The 23,299-nt window shown below is 32.1% G+C and overlaps 2 protein-coding genes across 4 annotated transcripts; one reads left to right on the top strand and one right to left on the bottom strand.

The window, feature by feature from the left end:
- Positions 1-1,616: 1,616 nt before the first annotated feature.
- Positions 1,617-4,485, bottom strand: LOC105129751 (L-galactose dehydrogenase-like). The gene is made up of 5 exons (XM_011031951.1): positions 4,190-4,485; positions 3,842-4,070; positions 3,395-3,694; positions 2,636-2,764; positions 1,617-2,203 (listed from the first exon to the last, which is right to left on the bottom strand). Exons 1-5 carry the CDS (start codon positions 4,372-4,374, stop codon positions 2,072-2,074), a joined length of 975 nt encoding a protein of 324 aa, XP_011030253.1. The 5' UTR covers positions 4,375-4,485; the 3' UTR covers positions 1,617-2,071.
- A 4,472-nt stretch (positions 4,486-8,957) lies between these two features.
- LOC105129752 (transcription factor bHLH18-like) lies at positions 8,958-11,300 on the top strand. Of its 3 annotated transcripts, none has more exons than XM_011031953.1 (5): positions 8,958-9,063; positions 9,421-9,471; positions 9,597-10,103; positions 10,212-10,586; positions 10,694-11,300. In XM_011031953.1, the coding sequence occupies exons 2-5, from the start codon at positions 9,436-9,438 to the stop codon at positions 10,766-10,768; spliced, it is 993 nt and encodes a 330-aa protein (XP_011030255.1). In that variant the 5' UTR covers positions 8,958-9,063; positions 9,421-9,435; the 3' UTR covers positions 10,769-11,300. The 3 variants fall into 3 exon arrangements, with proteins under 3 accessions (XP_011030255.1, XP_011030254.1, XP_011030256.1); XM_011031952.1 differs by having other exon boundaries at positions 8,961-9,137; XM_011031954.1 differs by lacking the exon at positions 8,958-9,063 and adding an exon at positions 9,145-9,283.
- Positions 11,301-23,299: the final 11,999 nt, after the last annotated feature.

The following is a 23,299-nucleotide window of genomic DNA, read 5'->3' on the forward strand; positions in this document are numbered from 1 at the left end:
CATGTGGTCTTCACAGATTAGTAACAACGGGTTTAGCATCGACAGATATGATTGTGTGACCATGTAACTGTGTGTGTTTTTACATGAGTTTCCTTCAGATATGTTTGGTTCAATTGAATCACTCTCTTCTTCGGTTGTTGAGAAGTGGCCTCTTCTGAGTTAATATTATATTGCGAAGAGTTACGCAGTAATGTTAATTGTGGTTACATTCATAAGCTTCCTTGAGACCCATCCAGCAAGGCTAGAGTCTCTACATAATTCCTTCCCCAAAACAGTACGGAGTGAGGAAAACAGATAGCAAGTATTCTTTCACAGTCTGAAGATCATACAAAACCAAGCGGCGAATTTGCAGTAAGAGAAGTTTCCCGTTCTCCCTGAACTCTAGTACCTTTTCAAATTTGTGCAGATAATTGTCAATTTTACTTTAATCCAATTTTCCATGCACAATGACTACTGACTTGGAACCAACAGCTTCTGGAAATTACGTCTCCCTGAATACTTTACTGGTCGTATCGAACAACACCACCCTCACATAGCCTACATCGTCAAATGGATCATCTTTATTACGATATCCAAGCCAATGGAGAGCTGCATTCAAGAAAGCGGAAGATCGGTTTACAAATAGTCGGGGAGTGCTGCCAATTTCCCTTCACGTGTTTCTATGTAGCTCGTAGACTTTTACCAGAGGCTGAAGATTATCTTGAAGACGCACAATATCGACAAGCTTGCAGTCACTAGTTCTGACATCAAACCAAAAACCCTACAGCCCTAGAATAAAGATCTTCAGTTTTAGCAATACAAGGAAAGGGAAGGGCCGCATGCTTTCTCAGTATAGGATTCCAAATAACAAAGGTTTCAGCTAAGCAAATCTTCTAAACATCTCAAGCCATTACATTAACCAACAACATTAAATTTTTTGAAGTTAACATCATCTGCCATAAGGGGGGAAGTCGATTTTTTATTTTTATTTTAACAAAGAACCCACCATCCTCATCATGTAATTTGAATTCAGTTTTTGAATTTCGCTTCTCGTCATTATATATGATTTCCATCAGAAACTGCGACTTCCTTTTGTTCTTCATGGCAATGCTGGTGTGCATAGAAATAAAAGCAGGGCAAGTAATTAAAAGCACCATGATTTTGAAACACATCTGAATCGTAACAGTGATTTAACAGGTAATTTTTGCAGTATTTCTTCCACAATTTCACGCGGCATATGGCTATAGCATGACATCTTTCTATACTCTTTTTGTCCACAGCAGCCTCTCCTTTTTGTAGCAACCCTGGTTCTAGAGGAATCGCGATTTGGCTAAAGCTTCTAGACACAGTAATTTTTCCAATTTTGGTATCTAGAGGTCGGTTTCCGTAGAACCTATGAATACTTAATAAAAGGGGAAAAAAACCTGGTCGCAGAAATCTTTCCTATATAACTGGCCGACTTCAGAGACTTAATAGCAACAACGAATTTTTCACGGCCGCCATTCTACTTAACGTGGCCAACCCTGCCTGTGTTATCTTACCATCTTATAATAAAACATGCACGATCAAGAGAATCGTAATTTATAATTAAGAGGAAAAAAACAAAGAAAACAAAAATCATCATAATAACGCATCCCAGTAGGAATTGATTCAGTGCAGATTTATTAATTTATTTAAAATAATCAAGAATACACTGCTAAGCAAATTAAAGGGTTTGAGTTTGGCAATGCACTAAATTATGCAACAAAATAATTTGAGCATTAAATGTCAGATGCGGAAAATGAAGGATTGACTAGCAAGCAGACTTTATACAACTTTGAAATGACCAAAGTTTTAATGTCAATAATTTGATCACACTTTTAGAAACTATCCCAGGATAATCGAGGATGTCTTACATATTTATTGAACTTTGGATCCATCAGCACAATGACGAACCCTCTTCTCATTACAAAATATTATTTTCTTTACCTGGCTGGGTGGGATTATAATAGAATGGGCCCTCCAATGTAACTAATATGGATTAGGCGAACTGCTAATGGCAATTTGAACTGCACAAAGTACAAAGGTGGAGTGGTCATAGGACAGCAAAGAATCAGCTCTCTTGGATTCCACTAGGCCAAGTCTGATTCTTCACAGGGCTCAGAATTGCTTCAACTTCTGATAAAGTTTCCTGATCCTTGCCAAATGTAGCAAGTTCCGTAGCAGCATAAACATTCTCCTTGACCTGATCATCAAATAAGGCATATCACTCAAACAATTATGATGTACATGGTGTTCGTATATTTTTTACATCATTGCCATGGAAAGAATAACAACTCAAGACATATTGCACGTTAAAATGAATACTAGTTCAACGAAATAGCTGCTATCTTCCTCTAAATTACTTTTTCAGCTTTTAGAATTGATGCTGTATGGCAAAATTCTGGACTTACTCCTATATAGCTGACTTACAAACAGATGATGTGCAAACAAAAACCTCACACAAAATGCAGATGTGGTCATATTTATATATCTGAGCTAACAGGACCATGCCAGAGGAAATGATCAAACAATACAATGATAAAAAGCTTTCAGATACTGTGACAAACAAATTGAGCCTAACACTCCCACAACAAAAAAAATAACGAAAGCAAGGCGCAATATAATGAAAGAGAACCTGTCTAACAGAGTTCATGCCAACCAGCACCGAGGATATATCTTTATTTGCCAAACTGTATTGCATTGCTAACTTTGAAATATTCTTCCCCTTCGCTTTACAGAAGGCAGCAGCAGCTTGACATGCAGACTGAGGGAAAATAAGCACACATAAACAAATCAAATAAATTTCAAAAAGCTGTAATTCATTTTCAACCAGGCAGACAGTGCAAGCATCTCCAAGATTTTCACGATTATATGCATGAGACAGCCATATTAAATATCCTGTAATTAGGAGTATCAAAGTTTGCATGTACCAGTGTGACATTCATATTGAAAGCAACAGTCCTCAATCCCATCAAGAAACATGGGTGCTAGCTGGAATCCTCAACAAATTCATAGTGGATAAGGACCATGATTTGACAGATATTTATTTCAACTTAAAATTTGATTTTCGTTATCATGATGTACCACTCTTCCATCTTATCAAGAGAACTCCAAGTTTGATAATAGCCCCTGCAGATTAATCCACCCCTCTAAAATATGATCGGTGATCTTAAAAGGACTGTATACATGCCAGAGTCTGAATGGTGGGTGCTGTGCATGCTAGGATGGATGTTAACTATACTCAACAAACCTGAACAAAAATCTTGTTGAGATAAGGTGGGGCGAAACAACTTTGCAGGCAACATTTGCTTTGATCTAAGCAGTAATTTAATAAAAAGGACAAATGATAAGGAAAGAAAACACCATAGATTATTTAAGGGGAAAAAGGGCAGACCTTAAGTTCAGCAGAAGCTGGATGCCACTCTGGAGGACCATTCTCTGTAAGTAACCCCATTGCAAGTGGAGAAGCACTAATTACACCTACACCTTTGCTCTTCAAGTAAGGCAATAAATCCACCAATGTAGAATCATTAACACTGTAGTGGCAATATGACAGAATAACATCAACAGTGCCTGGTGGCACTCGATCAAGAACATATGTAAATACACTTAATGGCAGCCCGGTTATACCGATAAAACGAATCTTCCCAGCTTCCCTTAGTTTCTGTAGCGCAGGAATCGTTTCATTCACAATCTGTCATTGAAACCAAACCAGCCCAGGTCATTCTTGGCCATCACATCCTCATGCTTTTCTAAAAAGATGTGAACTTCAAAATCTACGCAAAGCTAAAAAACGTGGATATTGCAGACCCAGATAGAAAAATAAAATAAAATAAAGAACCTGATCAAGAGACCCAAATTCAATATCATGGCATTGGAGTATATCAACATAATCCAACTGCAATCTTGCCAAGCTCTCATCAATACTCTTTGTCACTCTCTCAGCACTAAAATCAAAGCCCTCCACGTACCTCCCACACTTTGTGGACACAATATATTCATTTCTCGGAACTCCTAGAGCTTTAAGTCCCTTACCAAGCATCTTCTCTGACAATGTCCCTCCATAATACCTATCAATGGCAGAATCAACCATTATCCAGAACAAGAACATAATGAAAAACTGGCAAACAAAGAGTAGCGGTGAGAATCAGAAGAATGTTTGTTGAGGGAAAAAAAAACAGAGACATACGGAGAAGTGTCGAAGAAATTGATCCCAAGGTCGAAGGCTTCGCGGACAGAGGAGATGGCATCGTGTTCAGAGACAGGGCCGAAGACACTGCCAAGGGGGGAAGCTCCAAAACCGACGCAGCTAAGTTTGAGACCCGTGTTTCCTAAGGGTCGGAGCTCAAGGTTTGGGTGTGGAGGAGATGCCATCTGATTGATTCGTTAACGTTTGGAGAGCGAGAAATGAAATAAGAAAAAAGGGAGAATTTGGAAAAGGGTGAGAGAGAAGGGAAGTGTGGAAGGTGAGGAGTAATTTCGTTTTTTGTGGTTATGAAGATTTTTTTAAAATTAATGTTTTTTTAAATAATTTTAATATATTAATATTTAAAATAATTTTTTTTAAAATAAAAAAATTATTTTAAACAAATAGCACTTAATTAAAAGTGACTGGTACTTTCAAAATTCAATTCAACTATTTGGTTGATAATACTAATCTTTATGTTAAATTTCATCCTTTACTTTCCATTCAATTCCCAAACTTAAATACCCTCTGTTTGGAAGCAAGAGATTTGCCTTGAATTTAATTGATTTTTTTTTTGCAACATGAATATATAATGAATACAAGAATTTAATTAATTTAATTTTAAAAATGTATCTTAATATCAAATTTTAAATTCATTTTTAGAAAATTACTAGTTTAAGTATTATAAACATTAAATTTAACTAATAATTAATTTTAAAATCTTAAAAAATAAACCAAGATATATATAAACTGATTCAAATATTTATAATTATCAAAAAATAAATTCAATTCAATATAACTTGATTCTTTTTATATTTGTCCAAGTTCAATAGAAAAATAGATGGGATCATGGCGGTGGAACCAAATTATTTTATTTTTAAAAGAAAGCTAATAAATCAATTAAAAAAATAAAAATAAAAGAGCTACATTAACAAAATATTAAAATAGATCGGCAGACCTCATTTTTGTTAATAGTTTGTTTGATTGGCTAGTTTAATTGTAAAATTCATACATCAAGTAATTTAATAATGAATTATTATACTATATTGTTAATAAAATCATTTAAATTAGAAATATAACTTGAATTAGTTTATGAAGAACAAACCCGAGCGGCAAAACCTTTCCCCCGTTAATTTACACGTGGATACAGTAAAATATTTTACATATTCAAAACAAAACCACTGAGATTAGCGGCCGACAAAATGACAAGAACAAAGAAACCGGCAGGAAACCTCCCCTCCACTCTTTTTTGTTTTTATGTGTTTTTAAATTGTTTTAATTTTTTTTAATTTTAAATATTTTAATTTACTAATATTAAAAATAATTTTTACACCATGCTTTCCCGTGTTTGTGCATTATCGTGGCCCATTTTATTTGCCTTATCCAATTGAATGCAAAATGGCTTGAACGCAACCCTGTCTTCTACATGCTTTGGGCCTGAGCTCCCCTCTCTTGAAAGGCCTGTCAATAGAAGAGCGGCCCTGCAGAGCCCAAGATATGGATTTAAACAGGGGTCAAGCACACCATTTAAAATGTGTTTGGTATTATAATAGGTATTATGACTGTAATTTGAAAAAAGTTATTTTATAAAAAGTATTTTTATTTGAGGTTAATTTAAAAAAATAGGTGTTTGGTTAAAACTGTAATTAAAATTAAAGTTAAAGAAAAAGTAGTTTAATGTGTTTGGTTAAAAGTGCTTTTAAAATTGAGGTTATAAAATAATTTTTATATATATATATATATTGATGATTTTTAATTTAAATTTTATGGATTTAACTATTGCAATTACATCATGAAATGGATCACACTTAAAAAAATTATTTTAACAAAAAATTATCTACAATTCCATTACGTATAAAATTTATCAGATAAGAATTATAAAATTAGATAAAATATTATCAAGAATAAAATTAAGATTATAATACGAGTAAATTTAATTCATCTTAAAATAATTTTAAAAAAATAAAAAAAATTATTATTTATGTTGACGTGAACAGTGCAAGTAAAATTAATTAATTACACTAATTTATATTTAAAAAAAAACTTATTTAGCGAACAATTAAGATATGCTACATTGTTCTCTGAACAATAACTTCAATTTGGCCTCGCAGAAAGCAGCAATTTGTTGCTTTCCATTTCCCTGCGCCTAGCACGTAATAAATTGAGAGACTCATGTATAGTAAATAATTTTTTTTTTTAACCAAACATTTACTCAACGCATTTTTAAAAAACACACAACCTCGTAGCCAAACAGCCTCTTAATCCCTAGAGAAGGCATTCGCTACTATTGATGGCACCATCTGTTATTCCCAAGAGCTATTTATTTTCAAGGACCAATTCGTGTCTTCAAGAAACCATAAGGGCCAATTCGTGTCTTCAAGAAACAACAAGGGCCAATTCGTGTCTCCAAGAAACAACGAGCACCAACCAGCACTAAAAAGGGGAGCCAGTTTGCATGCTAACCCGAATTCTCACGGGTCACGAATCGATGCCTGCAGCAGAAGGCGGACGACGATACGTCGTTCACGGCTTCATTAAGCCTAGTTTTAGGTGCTAGATATATTATTCTCTTTTCGGAATATTCTGAGCACTTCATTTTGCAGGCGGAGTAGTTTATTATTTTCTAACTAAATAAAAGTATTAAATAAAAAATTAGGTAGTGGTCGTTTCTTTTCATGGTGGATTCTAAATTAACATTTAATTGATAACAGAATCTCAAACTTCAACCGATCAAGCTACAACTTTATCTGTAATCTTGTACATGCGTGTTCTTTTCCCTTGTAATAAATCTTGATATTTTATTTTCTAAAAAATAAAAAAAAAAAGATATTTTATTTTCTAAAAAATAAAAAAATAAAAATTAGACGTTGTTTGTGCAAACGTTATTCTATAAGTTATTTTATATTCCTGAGATAACTAAAGTCATGAAGAATATATAATAACATGTTTTAGTGTGTTAAAATCGTGATTGGGGTTACGATGGTGGTTATTTTTTAAAATTAATTTTTATTTAAAAATATTATTTTATTAAAAATATTATTTTTAACTATAGTTATAACAAACTAAAAATAAAAATACAATATTTTAAAAAAAATTCATGGTAAACTGCTCTGAGTTTCAACTATCACATTTGGCGCAGGCAGTTTTAAAAAATGACACTTTTTTCTAAACAAGCAAGCACCGACTACTTCTTTGTTTTGTTTATACCCAAGAACAAGTATGTGCCCTCCTTCTCTTCCTTCATATATATATAAATATAAATAAAAAAATTAATTATAATTAATCCTTACAGAAAGGACAAGGGAGATCGCATTGTCAATGTACAAGCCGTGTGAAGGTTCTCAAATCATTTTCACAAGATGGCCATGGCAAGCAGAAGTCGAAACCCCATAGCCAATATTTGTTACCAGCTTTTTAAGGCCTGGACTCAACCATTGATCCGCTGGGAATTAGAGATTTTTGCAGATCCATTTCAAGTTTTTCCACATTTAATTATTACTTTATTAACTCATGTTGCACTTAATTAATTCTTAAGTTTGTACGCTAAAGCTTGTTTGTTCTTTTCATTGGAATTGTTCTTCCGAGCATTTTTTATTTAAAAATATATTTTTAAATTTTTTTAAATTTATTCTTGATATATAAAAAATTTAAACTTTAACCCTACAGCGTTTCGTGGTGCAAACAATCATGCTGTTAGCCAGTCAAGAACTCTCATTACTTTTCGGCACATCCTTATGGGTCTTCACTCGTAATCATGAGCCTACCTTTTTATGGGTCGTTTTTTTACGGGCCGCACCAGCCCAACATAGAAACAGGTGTCGTTGTCTTATTGGTTAAAAATAAATAAATAAAAAAGTCAAAGGAAAGTTCCAAACTGAACCTACCATATATGACATTTTCAAGCAAATACTTGCACGTTTCCTTCACACGGGTTTCTAACTGTTTGTGTGATCGCTTACTTGGATCACTTTGTAAGTAAATATTCCAAGACTATTTTTATTTTTTATTTTTTTTAGGTTTTATTAAAATTACACATTTTTTTCGTGAATTTAATATGGCTACATATTTTTAAACATCTTTTAAAAACCATACAATAAACTTTCGATATTTTAAATGCAATGGAAGCCCCCTTCTTTAACTCTAAAAAAGAAAAAGAAAATCAAGCTCAATAACTAATGTTTAATTGCGTTTAAAAAATTATTGTATGAAAATGAAATGCAACAAAAATAATGTGGGTTTGTTTTAAAATTAAAAAAAATTAACGTCAGCTTAGCTAATTTAATTAAGAAATTAAGTCTGTTTAAAAAAATTAACGTCAGCTTAGCTAATTTGATTAAGAAATTAAGTCTGTTTTTGAATTTACAAAATATTTAAAAATAATAAATTTTTTATTTTTTTAAATTAATACTTTTATATTTTTTTAATTGTTTTGATATATTGATATTAATAATGAATTTGAAAAAATAAAAAATATATTTTTTTGATATTTTTTTTAAATAACTATTATTATAATATAAAACAGATATAGATGATCATACTTAGGGACACATTCCTTTTGGATAATGATTTTGAATTGGCAAACCTTGAATGAAAATTTCAACGGCTAGTTGGTGATCAATCTCATAAAGTCTGCAAAACAACAAAAGTAATTTCATAGAGGCTAATTGGTTTGTCAGCAAAAACGACCCACTAAGTTAAAATATTCCAATTTGCCATGATGTAGCCATCGAATTATTAAATTAATACAGCCTAAAGTGATCAAAACCCCAAAGGCCTTTTCACATCGCTTATTACACACGAGGTGGACAAGCTATAAAAGTTGAGTTAAGAGGGCAGGATCTCTCCTGCTTTAGTGGAGTTTTGACATAGAAAGCTTGGTGAGCACTTACTATCGAAGGCTGACAGTTCATGCGACTGTACATTTGTTCCAATTCCTGGTTTTTTGGTCTCTGTATGTATCTTTATCTGATAAAGCCTTCGGGGTTTTATAATGCTGATACAATCACAGTTCTGAAGTACTTGTATCTTATAAGTACAGGCTGTAACAATTATATTTTTATTCGAAACTGTTGTCCTCTCCATCTTTAATTTGCGTCTGTGAGCGCGATTTATGTCTGTTGATTTGCATAGTTTTGGATTTGTGTATAGTTCATTAGATCGAATTAATTCAGCTGTTTTGGTGATCGCCCCACCACACCAGTATTGATTTTCTCCTGTTCTCTTCCCATCATCAGAAAGGAGCTGCTTCCATGGAGACTTCATCAATTACAGCTTTATGTGAACTGGTAAGAGCACTTGTGATGATTGTTGAACTTTAATTATCAGGTTGAGGTATAGGAATTTGGAAGCTTTTTGTTAGTAATTCAGGAATTTCTTCAGATTCTGAAATTTAAATAATATTGCCCCATAGGGAATGGAGGATTCAAGCTTCACCAACCAGTGGTTCATGAACTCTCTTGATGATACCGGCTTACTACCATTTGCTGCTGCATTTGGAGAGAACATGCATCACTCTTTCTCTCACCAAAACTTCAACCTCAAAACCTCCATGGATAGTGCTAGACCAACAAAACAACTGAGAACTGATCATTTGTCAAACCCACAACCTGCTTTTTCTCCTAACATTCTTTCCTTTGTCAATTCCAACCACGCAAATCAAATGGGATTGATGAAGCCTAAAGAGGAGGCAGTGTGTTCTAAGAGCATCAACAATCTCCCTTCTGACATGGTAGTTTCTCAAGATTCCTTTGGGAACCAAAACTATGCATTCAAGGCCTCCCAAGGACCTAAGATGATTAGCGCGAACGGTACTAGACTTTCTCAAAGTCAAGATCACATTATAGCAGAAAGGAAGCGGCGGGAGAAACTCAGTCAACGATTCATAGCTTTATCTGCTGTAGTTCCTGGACTAAAAAAGGTATCAAATTTATTTTAGATAATCCCTTATTTACCATTCCAGATAACTTTATGATTTCCAATCTTGGCGTCTGCGGTAACTTATATATGGGAGCATGTTTGTGTTCAGATGGATAAAGCTTCTGTTCTAGGAGATGCTATCAAGTACTTGAAACAATTGCAAGAGAGAGTTAAGACACTTGAGGAACAAACAAAAAGGAAAACCATGGAATCAGTGGTGATTGTGAAGAAATCTCGTGTCTATGTTGATGAGGGTGGTGAAAACTCTTCCTCAGATGTGTCTAAAGGACCTATTCATGAGACATTGCCAGAACTTGAAGCAAGATTCTGCGACAAACATGTTCTCATAAGAATTCACTGCAAGAAAAACAAAGGAGTTTTGGAGAAAACAGTGGCTGAAGTTGAGAAACTCCACCTATCAGTTATCAATAGCAGTGTCCTGACATTTGGGACTTCTGTTCTTGATGTTACTATTATTGCACAGGCTAGTTCTGTCCTCAACCATTCCTTTTAAACATTCAGTTTATCATGTTTATGTATGCGTCTTCTCTTTTGTCAAATGCTAATAAAAAACAAATTCAATTTTTGCAGATGGATATAGACTTCAACATGTCAGTGAAGGATCTAGTGAAGACTTTACGCTCAGCTTTCCAGTATTTCATGTGAAAAATAAGCTCCGACTTCAGTTCATACGATGGTCCCATTAGTTTCTTTGCTGCCGCTGGAAACTTTGAAGACACCATAAATAATCAGAATATATAGACACACACACAGCTCAAAGCTATCTTTCCAAAAGTAGACAAGGCTTGTAATGCACCACCACCTTCTATCCTTACATATAAGCTTATTTGCTGCGATGTTCATTTTGCAGGAGGGTTTTTTCTATTCAGTTTTTGCATGGTTATTAAATCCTCAGCTATGTTCAAACCCATCTGTATCAAAAGAGTGATCTCGCTGCTTGTTTAGGCCTTTTTTTTTTTTTACTGTGAGGTTGACTATTCAACTGAACATGGTCAGTCCCTTTCTTACCAACTAAGGTGGTTGAATAGGGAAGATGGTTTTTTAGGTGTGTAGACAACATGCTTTGTTGTTGTAGTTTGTTTGGTCAATGTTTTAAGAGGCAGTCTGTGTCCTCTTTTCTCCTTGTAACGTTCTAATAATGATTTGTAACAGTTTGGTTCACACCAATGGAATACTACAAAAAACTTCTATCTGCCCATAAACATGATTACCTACGGAATGGCTGAATGGGTGTCACTGGTATTCTCATGTACCTTGAAATCACCATATGGATTTTCAGCAGCTACATATCATGGGGCCAAATATGGGTTCGTCATGATCAGATTGGATGAGCCCCCTACTGCATGGAAAATCACCTTCTCATACCTGACTCTGGCTTAAATTTGTTCCAAGGAAAGTTTTCCCTTGTAACTTCAAAGGAAATATAATTTTAATCATATGCTCTTTCTGTTCCCTAGAGTTACTTGATTGCTGGCAATGGCTTGTGGAACCGATACAGTGCCAACAACCATGTTAAGCTTCCCGGAAAGTGAGTTGGGAATTTAGTGCAGTATCCGATTTAAATCTAGACGTGAGAATGTGTCGCACACAAACACAATAACAATCCTAATTTGAGATTTTAGAAGATTATGTTAATGCTCAAGAAATATAAAAACGATGGTATCGTATATTTATTTTATTATATTTGGTTCAATTGAGCTCACTTCAAAAGAATTACCTCTATCATGAATCCATGATCATAGAAAGTCCCTACTTGGACGTTAACGTTTGTATATAACCCTTACGATTCTCCAAAAATCAGAATCAGAACAAAAAATCGGCAAAAAGATTAATTTTAATATCGCCATTGTTGCCAGGTAGTTGCAGTCTCACCAGGAGATAAGGCCGGGCAGCGTTGAAATCAAGGAAAGCTCCCATCCCTTGTCAAGTTTTGCAGGATCGAGTACGTTACACTAATTAAATGGCTATAGAGCGCATGATTGATGTAGCTCCATAACCGACGAGCTTTCTTGGTGCTTGATGATGACTTCCAAGAATTGACAGTCTGCAAAAGTTTTCGCATCACAGTGGATCGTGTAGACAGTAATAAAAGTGATATCCAAGACACGAATCTGACTAATCTAATATTAATTGAATTATTGAAAGGAATCATTATAACCTTAGTCCCCACAAAAGATTGTGATCTTGCAATGACTTTCATCTCCCTCTCTCTATGTCATATTGAAGATAGCTATGGATTAATTGTTCCCATTAAAAAAATAAAAGAAGAAAATGAAAATCAAGCAGCAGATACACACATCAAAATGGAGAAACATTGCTTGCAAAATCGATCAGTGTCCAAAAGTGACAGACCATGTCGATAAAAAAGAAAAGAAAAAGGTGACAAACCTATCGACTAGATTTCACATCTCACAGTACAACGATAAATACCATGACCTGTCTATCACGTGATATGAATCATCGTTTGATATTTGGTCTAAAGGTGTTCATTTGATAGGCAGGAAAATACAGATGACAGATAAGCTATACTGCGTAATAGGCTTTGAAAATCTACTCTGACAAGGATCGTACCAGTGAGTTTCCTCTAAGAAAGGTTCCTTCTCAATGAAATCAAGCTCCGGTTCATGTTCAATGTACGGTTAGCTGGTTATTTCAAACTATTTATAATATTATAATAAACATGGAAGCTATTCTCTGCAAGTCATCATTAATTTGCAAATGTTGCCGACTTCGGGATGGATAATAGGGAGGAAGCTTGAGCTTGGAACCTCTTGAAGATGGAGGAAACATTGAGTGCCGGTGCTTGTTTTTTTTTCCCCCCTGAAAACGACTAAAGAAAAGCTGATGTAACGTAAAGGGCCGTGAAGAGGTGATTGATTGATGATTTTTTACTCAATTATTCTAATCAGTGAGAGACAGACACCTCTTTATTAATCGACAAGCTCAATTAATTATATGCTACTTCCGCATAGGGGAAGCCTATCTTCATCCCATAAAGCGATATAAAAGGAATTAAAAACATATGAAGCACAAGGGGGCGTCCGACTACAAAAATTCAACCCCTCTCCTGGAATCTTGGAAATCATAAATCCTTTTCATATTTTTCAGCATCTCGTAACCATCTTCATCGCTTCCCACTGTGCGGAGTACGGACAGGCTGGACTAACTAATGTGCCTAGATTGACTCGAGGAACCCAACCCACTTTTCAGAGGCCAACAAATTCTCACTTTTGAATATTCAGTTCTGCAATTTCATGTTAATATATATATATATATTCTCATGAATAGCCATTGATAGTTCAAGAAAAAAGACTATTTTCTAACCCCTTTTTTCCGATCAGGTTGATCGCTTGAAACTAGAATTCTACATGCCGGATTATTGGAAGCGAGGATGAATATGAGAGTCCACCTGTTTACACACGGAGAAATGGGGGACAAGAGACTGAATGCGGCCATTCCAAATGCCATGAAGGTGGCAAATATTGGCACCGACGATTATGATGGGTTCTGGAATGTTTGACCGGACTTGTGGATGTGACCCTGTACCCCTTCGATTGTGATCGTGGTGGTCTTAACCCCGCTATTCGGTCACGTGGTTGCGGCCCGCAGCCACATGTATCAGTATTTGGTAAAGCCAAAATAGAAATGATTTTGCTTAATAGGATTCACCAACTTTCACTACCATGCCGCAAGATTTGAAGAAACAGTATTTTACTATTTTTTTGTGGGTATTTTTAATAAATAGTGGAGTATAGCTTCATTATTTTGTTCTACTGTTCATTAAAATAAACAAATTTTTTAAAAAAAAACTAGTATTAAAATGTTAGTTTTTTTCTTTAAAAAACAAATACAGATAATTAATTTCACTTGCATTAATGTGAATAATATATTTTTTTTTTTGTTTTTTTTAAATTAGTTTAAGGTGAATTAAATTTATTCATGGTGTAATCTCAATTTTATTCCTGATAATATTTTATCTAATTTTATTGCACACTCAAAAAACATAGAAACTATAATTCTGCTTGTTAAATAACTTTTGTACGTAATAAAATTGTAATTTAAAAAAAAAACTATGTTTTACTCAAAAAACTAGTATTTAATATTATTTAATAACACTACATAAATTAGAAAGATATCGCATGATGACGTAATATTTGTGAAATTTGATCGTAATTATAATAATAAAGATATCACAATCTTTATTATTTAATAACACTATATAAATTTAAAAAAATCAGTTTTTGTTATTGCGAGCATAAAAAACCATGAAAAATATAGTTTTTATTAGATAGATTTCGCATGTGATGACATTGCACATAATTTAATGGAATAATAAAAAAAATATTTGATATCAATATTATTTATTTTATGATGTAATAAGAATAGTTAAATATATAATATTTAAATTAAAAATCATATATATATATATATATTATTTTATAACCTCAATTTGAAAAACATTTTTTTAACCAAACACATTAAATTACTTTTTGTTTAACTTCAATTTCAACCACAGTTTTAACCAAACATATATTTTAATTCCAAACCAATCTCAACTAAAAGTAATTTTTATAAAATATTTTTTTTAAAACTACAACTATAACAACAACTTCAATACCAAACACATCGGCACATTCCTTTGAGAGAAGATATTCTTACCAACCAGATGTGTTACAATGAAACAAGATTTTGTCTATATCTTTATATATTTTTATTAAAAAATATTGAATAAAAAAATATAGATATAATTCTTTTAAATTACTGGTGCAATGAGAATATAAACACACTCTAAGACACGTTTAAGTCTGATTAAAGTCAGATTCAAAAGTTGATTAAGTTTGGTGCTAATCAAATCCAATTATGATTTGGCTTTGTAGTGTGTCAAGCCTTGAACACGTTAGGTTTGGTCAATGTCAGACTCAACAGTATATCAAACTTAAAACTTAAACATGTTGGGTTTGACACTAGCCAAACCCAGCCATACTTGGACTTGAAAGTGTGCTAAGTCTCTAGAATGTCGAGTATGGCCAATGCTAAACATATGTTAGGGACTGACAGCACTAATACCATGTTTAGGTGTAACAACATCTATCAAACCCAACACTTGGATATGGTAGATGGCGTTAGACCCAATATTTAAGCCTAGTAGTATGTTAAGTCTATGAGTAATCTAATTTTAATGCCTATCAAACCTAACTCATGGGTCCAACAAGTGTTGCCAAGCTTAATAGCTTGGCTTAATGAATTTTCAGGCAAAAAAAGTGGGTCTAACAAGTGTATTCTGAAAGTGTCGAGCTTGAGGATTTTTGTTGTCATAGCCTGGGCATGGCCAAATTCATCATAACCATGGGTTCAAATATAATACATGAATCTAACACCATTAATTTCATAGATTTTTTCCTAAAATCTTAAAGAATTTATTTCTCAACATATAGTTTAATTAAACAAATCTATATTTTATCAACACCATTAGGTGTATTAAAATCTTTCATAGCTCGTCATGTCTCTATTTTTTTGTTGGATAAAATAAGTGGAATACAACTCACAATACAACTTAAAATATCATAAAGATAAAATTACTATTTAGTCACCCATCTCTATAAAAGAACAAAACTTATAAGTTATAAATATATAATGAGACCTTTAGAATAGATATTTATAATCTTTATTTTTTATTACATATATATTTTTAGAGCATCTCTCTCTAGAAAATTATTATATTTTTTTTATAAAAATATTTATTTAAACATCAGAGAGTCCCCACCTTTATGAATGAGGATCTTTTGCAAGTATTAGCCTTAAGCACCTTAGCCTACCAAGTATCAAGTATAAGTTATCAACTACCTTTGCTACAAAGAATGGATGACCAATTAGTTGGCCACCCTGGAATCCCTTTTCCTAGATTATTTGGATTTTTCAAGACATCATGAAGTTACCAAGTAAGTCTGTAAATTCATCTAATGAGTGGCGTGAGACTTACTAAATTAAAATTACACTAAATAATGTTATCTAAACAAATAAACAAGCCTTCATGAGTCTTTCCAAAAATAAATTTAACATGACTAACTTGTCCTTTTTAATTTACAACAACATTTTCTTTTGAAAAAAAGCCTTTGATATCGTTAGCAACCAATCCAATCAAGGGTTTTTAAACCTGGTTAATCAAGGAAGGAGGGTTTCTAACATGACTAACTAAAATTACACCAAATAATGTTATATAAACAGATAAACAAATACTTGTGAGTCATTCCAAAAATAAATTTAACATGACTAATTTATCCTCTTCTATTTACAACAGTGTTTTCTTTTGGGGGGGGAAACCCTCTGATATAGTTAGCAACCAATTCAATCAAGGGTTTCCAAAACTAGTTAATTAAGCAACGAGGGAAAAGGAATGGGTTAAGACTCTGAGTATAAGATTTTTTTTCATGATTTTTCTTATTATTGTGAGTCTTTATAGTAAAAAAAAATACTTCAATTGTTTATAATATTGTCGAAATCATACATTTAACTTTATTTCCTTTTTTTTTAGATAATCAAATTCACTGGACATGTATAAAAATGTTTTTGACCATTTTCCTTTCAAATATTATGTTAGGTGATCCTTTTCTTTGCTCTTGTAATTTTTATATAAAATTTCTTCTTGAATTATATGCATCATCAACCTTATTACTTGATATTATACTTATAATTACTAGTCAGTGATGTTATTATATTTATCCTCTTAATCATTTACAGTAACAAAATGTATCATGGTTGGAAAATATTGTTTTTGAAATTTGCAATAAGGTGTCATGGCATACTGTATTTGGCTACAATGTATAGAAAGATCTTTGGTTGTAATCAAACCTTCCACTTACTTCTTTTAATGACAGACATTTATTTAACATCAATCGAATATTCAATGCAAAAACAACTGTAAATATCTTTGTACCCCACCCTCCTTCATTTCTTCCACGTTAATATAAAGCTTATTCCTTCTCTAAAGACCAACAGATCTTAACCCATGTCAATATAAAGCTTATTCCTTCTCTGAAGACCAACAGATCTTAACCAATCATCTTTCACCTTCGTATCATTTTTTTTTTATTGGCCCTTTTTACTCCATGTCACCATTTCATAAACCCTCCATTAATCTATAATCTTTTTCCTTTTATAAACCTTGAAAAAAAATCCCCCTTTCTAAAATGCAATTCTCAATCTATTGATTTCCCCTTTTAGTTTGATCCCCTCATCTAGTACGTTTATTAATGGCTATAAAATCATCAAGCCGATACATAACCCTAGTCTCACTAATATTTATAATTTTATATTTAACCGAAGCTTTGATCTCCATACCAAACATCAATTCCCCTCCCCGTTCAAAAGCAATCTTAGTATGTAAGTAACTTCATAAATTATTAATTCATTTAACCACATCTTTCCTTCCCTTATTTTAAATAACAATTTTTTTTCATGTTTTAGGATTTAAAGGAAGTGATAGTGGAGGGTTTAGGACTTCAAATGGGTGATTTTAAGATTTTAAGTTTTGATTTGAGAGACACTCTATTACCAATCTTTAAATAAAAAAATAAAGATTTAAGCATGAGCAAAATATGAAAGACTTGTGAAGATATATAATAGTTGTAACAAACTAACTAATTTGATCGTGTGAGATTAGTTAGTTGTGAGATAGTTAATTGTTAAGGTGGTTAGTCGTTCGTAGTTGGAATAAAGTAGTTATAACAATTTTAATTAGAGGAAAAACATTAGAATATAAGTTGGTGTATTAGAAATACAAAGCACGAGAAATAACAATAGCAAATACAATAGTGGTTCATATAAGGGTATCAACTTTAAGCTTACTTAAAGTTATTACAGTTAGGAAGAGATGACATGATCATAAAAGTATATTAGTTAAGAAGGTATTCTCCTATCTTATTTGATTTTATCAAGATGAAGATCTCTTTTAGAAGAAAAAAAAACCAATAAAGTTAAAAAGGATAGTGTAAGAAGTTATATTAAAAATGATACTATCAATTAAAGTTCATAAAAAATTAAATGAGGCTTTGTTTGGTTTTGTTTAGTAATTATTTTCAATATCAGTCTCATAAAAACCAAACAAGAAGATTGAAAATACAAAAGTAGAGGCATTGTCGAAAGGTCAAATAGAAGGAACTCTCAAGTGATTGGTTTCAGTCTATCTTCGATGAACCTAAGCAATTACCATCAGTGAGGAGGCCAGATCATAAAATTCCTCTGGTTCCATGGGTGTAACCAGTTAACATCTGACCTTACAACAGTTTTTTCATTCATAAAGAGGAAATTGAGTAGTAAAGGAAATATTGTCAAATGGAATTATCTAGCACAATTAATGCCCCTTTGCATCACCAGTTATACTAGTTAAGAAGAAGGATGGAACATAAAGGTTCTACATGGATTACAGGAAACTGAACAATATCACAATATAAAAAAAAGTTTATGATACCTCTCATTGATGAATTGATGGACGAGTTGAATGGATCAAAGTTCTTCTCAAAACTAGATTTGAGGTTAAGCTATCTCATATTAAGGATATGTGATGAATATATAGAGAAAGCAATCTTTAAAACTCATTATGTACATTACAAGTTAAAGTTAATGTCTTTCAATTTAACAAATACCCTTGCTACCTTTCAAGCTTTAATGAATAATATGTTGGAACCTTATTTACAAAGATATTTTTTTTATGATATATTGATATATAACTCAACATTGAACTTATACATTACTCATTATAGAGCTGTTTTGGAAGCATTATATAATAATCAATTGTTTGCCAAACGATCTAAGTGCATATTTTATGAAGACAAAGTAGAGCATCTTGGGCACATTATTTTTTCTAAATAAGTTGGAACTTATCCAATATATATTAACGATTTAAACAATTAACCTGTTCCAAAAAAAAATTTAAAGGACTAAAAGGCTTATTGGGACTAGCAAGCTATTATGGAAAGTTTATCAAGAACTTTAGCATCATTAGCAAATAACTCACTAACTTACTAAAAAAGAATAGTTTTAAATGGAATACTAATACTAAAAAAACATTTGAACAACTCAAAAAGGCTTTGTATCAGACTTTTATTTTAGCTTTATTAAATTTTCATAAGATGTTCATCTTGGAGACAAATGCATGTACTATAGGGTTGAGAGATGTATTAAGCCAAGAAGGATGACCTATAGCCTATATTAATAAGGCATTAAGTGTGAAACATATAAAATTATTGATTTATAAAAAGGAAATCATGATTATTTTAATGGTTGTAGAAAGATTGAGACATTATTTACAACGTGACTAATTCCTCATCAAGACTAATCATGCAAATCTAAAATACCTGCTAGAGTAGAAGAATCACACTCCATTGTAAAGAAAAAGGGTAACTAAGTTGATGGAGCTGGGATATGTCATATAATATAGAGAAAAAAAAGGAAAATATAATGGTCAATACCTTGTTAAGGAATGTTGACTTAATCTCGAATTCAAAACAATTAAGTGAAGACTAACAAGGTGGTAATTATGGTATGGCAGTAGTGGTTCCATTTTAGTCTATAAAAATCAATGGCTCATATAACAATTATCGCGGGGCAACATCAAATGGCGTCTGTAATGTAACATCTTACCCTTATATCGGGATAAAAGCGACAATCTCATGTCAACCAAAAAATAGAGAAAAATTTTTTATTTATGGTCTTCGTATTATCATTTACCAAAATTTCGACAAAGTCCCCCTTTACTAAAAGGTCCCAAATTAACAACATTTCACCTGTTTACATTTCTAATAACTCATATCTCATAACTCAATCTCGACTCAATCATCCTGGGTTTCAATTCCATAAATATTATCACACCTATCAACCATAATATATATGATATACATTCTATAACAAAATATTATTGTGGATGAATAAAAAAATATAGACATTAAATATGGTTATATGAACTACAGGGTTAAGTTCATTCATACAAGTTTAAATATTAATTATACGATTTCAGTTTTACAAACATTTTCATGTTTACAAAATATAAAGGTATACTCTCTAGAATCTAGATTACAAGAAAGGAAACATAAGCTAGGATCTACTCCTGTCATGCATGTGATGATCCTGAAATAAAATACATATTATTGAAATATGAATATCATAATAGATATAACAACATGAATATCTAACAATTTCAAAAACATGCATTCATATTTTGTTTACTTCTCTCTTCTGCTTTTCATTAGAATCTCTTCCTTATTCAACTATTAATAAGCATTCCCTCTTTAATCATCAACTTTTATTCCAGACTTTATAAGATCAAACATAATTATTTTTGCATAACATATTATTGATATCAATTTCACTAATATCATCGTTATCACCCCATAGGAGCCGATGTAAGGTGATCCCCTTACCCGAGATCCTAATATACACTAAATATATGTTAGCCATTAAATAGTGATCCCCTTACTTGAGATCCTAATATACACTAAATATATGCTAGCCATTAAATAGTGATCCCCTTACTCGAGATCCTAATATACACTAAATATATGCTGGTCCAAATATGGCAATCCTTTTAAATCAGATCCTAACATACACTAAATATATGCTGGTCCAAATGTGGCAATCCTTTTAACTCAGATCCTAACATACACTAAATATACCCAGGATCTTAACATACACTAGTCCAAACATGGCAATCCCCTTACCCAAGATTCTAACAACACTAAATGTATGTTAGTTCATGCCTCAAATCACACTTCTTATATTTTTTTTATCAACGATGATTTCATTACTCAGCAATTCACATAATAAACTTTCACCTTGAATACACATACATTCAGCAATTCACATTTCACATTGATAATATATTAAATCATGGAATGTAACTTTGAAAGTATAGGTGCGATTCATCTACCTGCAATAGAAGCTCTACTCGTGGTCCCCCGCTGCTACTGCTCCTCCACACCTGGGGTCCCTCCTGCAAATCACAGGTTTATCTCATAGATTTTCCTTACCCAAGGATGTGTTTTATAGTAACCACATCAATAGCCAATAAGTCTTTCTTTCAGTCATTTCTTAATATTTTATGTTGTTCTCATTTCACCCATTAATATTGTCGTTATTTTTCCAACCATAGTTATCATTCCTTTCTTTATATTTGGATTGTTACTGTCTTGTTTTTGAACCATTACTGTCTAAATATTGAAGTGTTACTATCTAGATATTGAATTGTTATTATCTTGTTTTTGAACTGTTACTGTTTAGACATTGAACTGTTATTGTCCAATTATTATTGTCTAGACATTGAATTATTATTGTCTTATTTTTAAACCATTACTATCTACACATTGAACTGTTATTGTCTAGACATTGAACTGTTACTGTCCGACCTCTCCTTAGATGTTTAACTATATTTAGGGTTATAAACTAATTTTTTTAGTTAGTCAACATCCAAAACTATAATTTCTATGAAGAAACCTGATCCTAATTCCCTCTGAAAGTGAAGAGACAAAACTATCCAAATTCGTCACCCTTTTGATTTACATATAACATATAAAGTTATTTAATTTAGTGACTTATACTTTTCTCTTAATTCAAGTCTAAGGACTCCAACTATAATTTAACATCTAGACATCAATTTATAATCAACTTTAAAACGATTCATAAAATCATGTTTAGAACATCTTATCCGGTACGAATCAAGGTTTTGATCTTCAACTGCTCCTTTTCTTTCTAATGACAATTGGCCCTCCCACCTTCTCTTTTTATTTAAATTTTATTGTTAGTCCCTTGCCCACCAATGTTTATTCTATGTATAACCCTTAATCTTGGGTGGGTTCTTGGAATTTTTGTGTTTCTCTCTTGATTTGTAAAAATGGATACAAAAACTCCCTATTCTCTTTCTTTATAATAGCCACAAATATTTATTTATTTATTTATTTATTTATTTATTTATTTATTATTATTATTATTATTAAGAGGGGTATTTATGCTCTATAATTATTCTTATTTTTATTTAGGTCTTATTTTCTTTAAGTATATTCATTTTGCCTCCACTTCTTTTTAGTTCAGTTTATTTTCTTTAATTTAATCCAACCTTGATTTTCTTAGGATTTACAGGTAACCTTTTGAGAGGTATTGGGAAAGGAAAAGGGTTTTAGTATAATTATAAAATCATAAAATTATGATTATAAAGTTTAAGAGTCCCTATCAAATATTATGGTTGCTAGAAAACTTATGATCTGTGAGAGTCTAAGTAAAGGACTAGTTGTGCAAGGAAAATACACATCACCCCCAGTGCACCCTACCTAAAATAAGTTGCATTGTTATTCGATTATTTTTCTAAATTGTGTTTCTATCCATTGATCTTTTTCATAGTTAAAGGTAGATCTCCTTTTATAAAAGAATCTCTACCATGTTGGGTAAAATCCTAACCGTTTAAAAGTTTAAATTATAGCATCATATTTATTTTCTAAATATAGCTAATTCCTAACATTCTAAATAGAATAATTGTTATGAGTTTTTTGTATTTTAACCAAACCCTAATGGATAATCATAAATTGGTTATGATATTTGTTTTTTCTTAAAAAAAATAAGGCATGATAAAAATGTTCTAATTTTTAGAAAATATGTTTGAAAAGTTTTTAGAATTTTACCGTATGCATTAAAGCAATTTAAAAGGAAATTAATTTTTAATTTTTTTAAGAAAAGTTTTGGAGAAAAGTAGGTATTTTTAATAATGGATCTATATCTTACTGTGAAGTCTACAACTCGATATTATGCAAAATTATTAGAAAAATATACGAGAAAAACACAAATATTTTGAAATGACCATTGGCATTTTATATATATATTATTATATTATTAAATATAAATTGAGTTAGACTGAAACTGGTCCCGCCCAACTTAATCGGGTTGGGCTAAACCAGACCTAGTTATATAGGTTGGGCCAAAGTAGGTCTAATCCATCTTAAGAGTTAATTATTTTAAAAGGTGAATCAATATTCACATTCTGCATGCAACTAAAAAGGTTTTAGTGGGGAATGAAGGATGGAAGAAAAAGAAGCTCACCTAGCATAGGATTTTCAACTTTGATTAGGAGGTCTAGCAGGTGGTTTAAGAGGAGTTAGTAGAAGAAATGGTGGTCAGTGTTAGATGCAGGAGAAAAAA

This window comes from Populus euphratica, unplaced genomic scaffold, assembly GCF_000495115.2.
Source record: "Populus euphratica unplaced genomic scaffold, PopEup_1.0 scaffold34.1, whole genome shotgun sequence".
Lineage (NCBI taxonomy): Eukaryota > Viridiplantae > Streptophyta > Magnoliopsida > Malpighiales > Salicaceae > Populus > Populus euphratica.

What these genes read in the sequence shown, in the direction of transcription:
- LOC105129751 (XM_011031951.1), bottom strand. Translation starts at nt 4,374, where the DNA reads ATGGCATCTCCTCCACACCCAAACCTTGAGCTCCGACCCTTAGGAAAC. An exon ending in AATTTGGGTCTCTTGATCAG is followed by an intron (nt 3,695 to 3,841) that starts GTTCTTTATTTT and finishes TTTCAATGACAG; the next exon opens with ATTGTGAATGAAACGATTCC. An exon ending in GCATGAACTCTGTTAGACAG is followed by an intron (nt 2,204 to 2,635) that starts GTTCTCTTTCAT and finishes TTTGATGATCAG; the next exon opens with GTCAAGGAGAATGTTTATGC.
- LOC105129752 (XM_011031953.1), top strand. Translation starts at nt 9,436, where the DNA reads ATGGAGACTTCATCAATTACAGCTTTATGTGAACTG. An exon ending in TTACAGCTTTATGTGAACTG is followed by an intron (nt 9,472 to 9,596) that starts GTAAGAGCACTT and finishes ATTGCCCCATAG; the next exon opens with GGAATGGAGGATTCAAGCTT. An exon ending in ATGTTACTATTATTGCACAG is followed by an intron (nt 10,587 to 10,693) that starts GCTAGTTCTGTC and finishes CAATTTTTGCAG; the next exon opens with ATGGATATAGACTTCAACAT.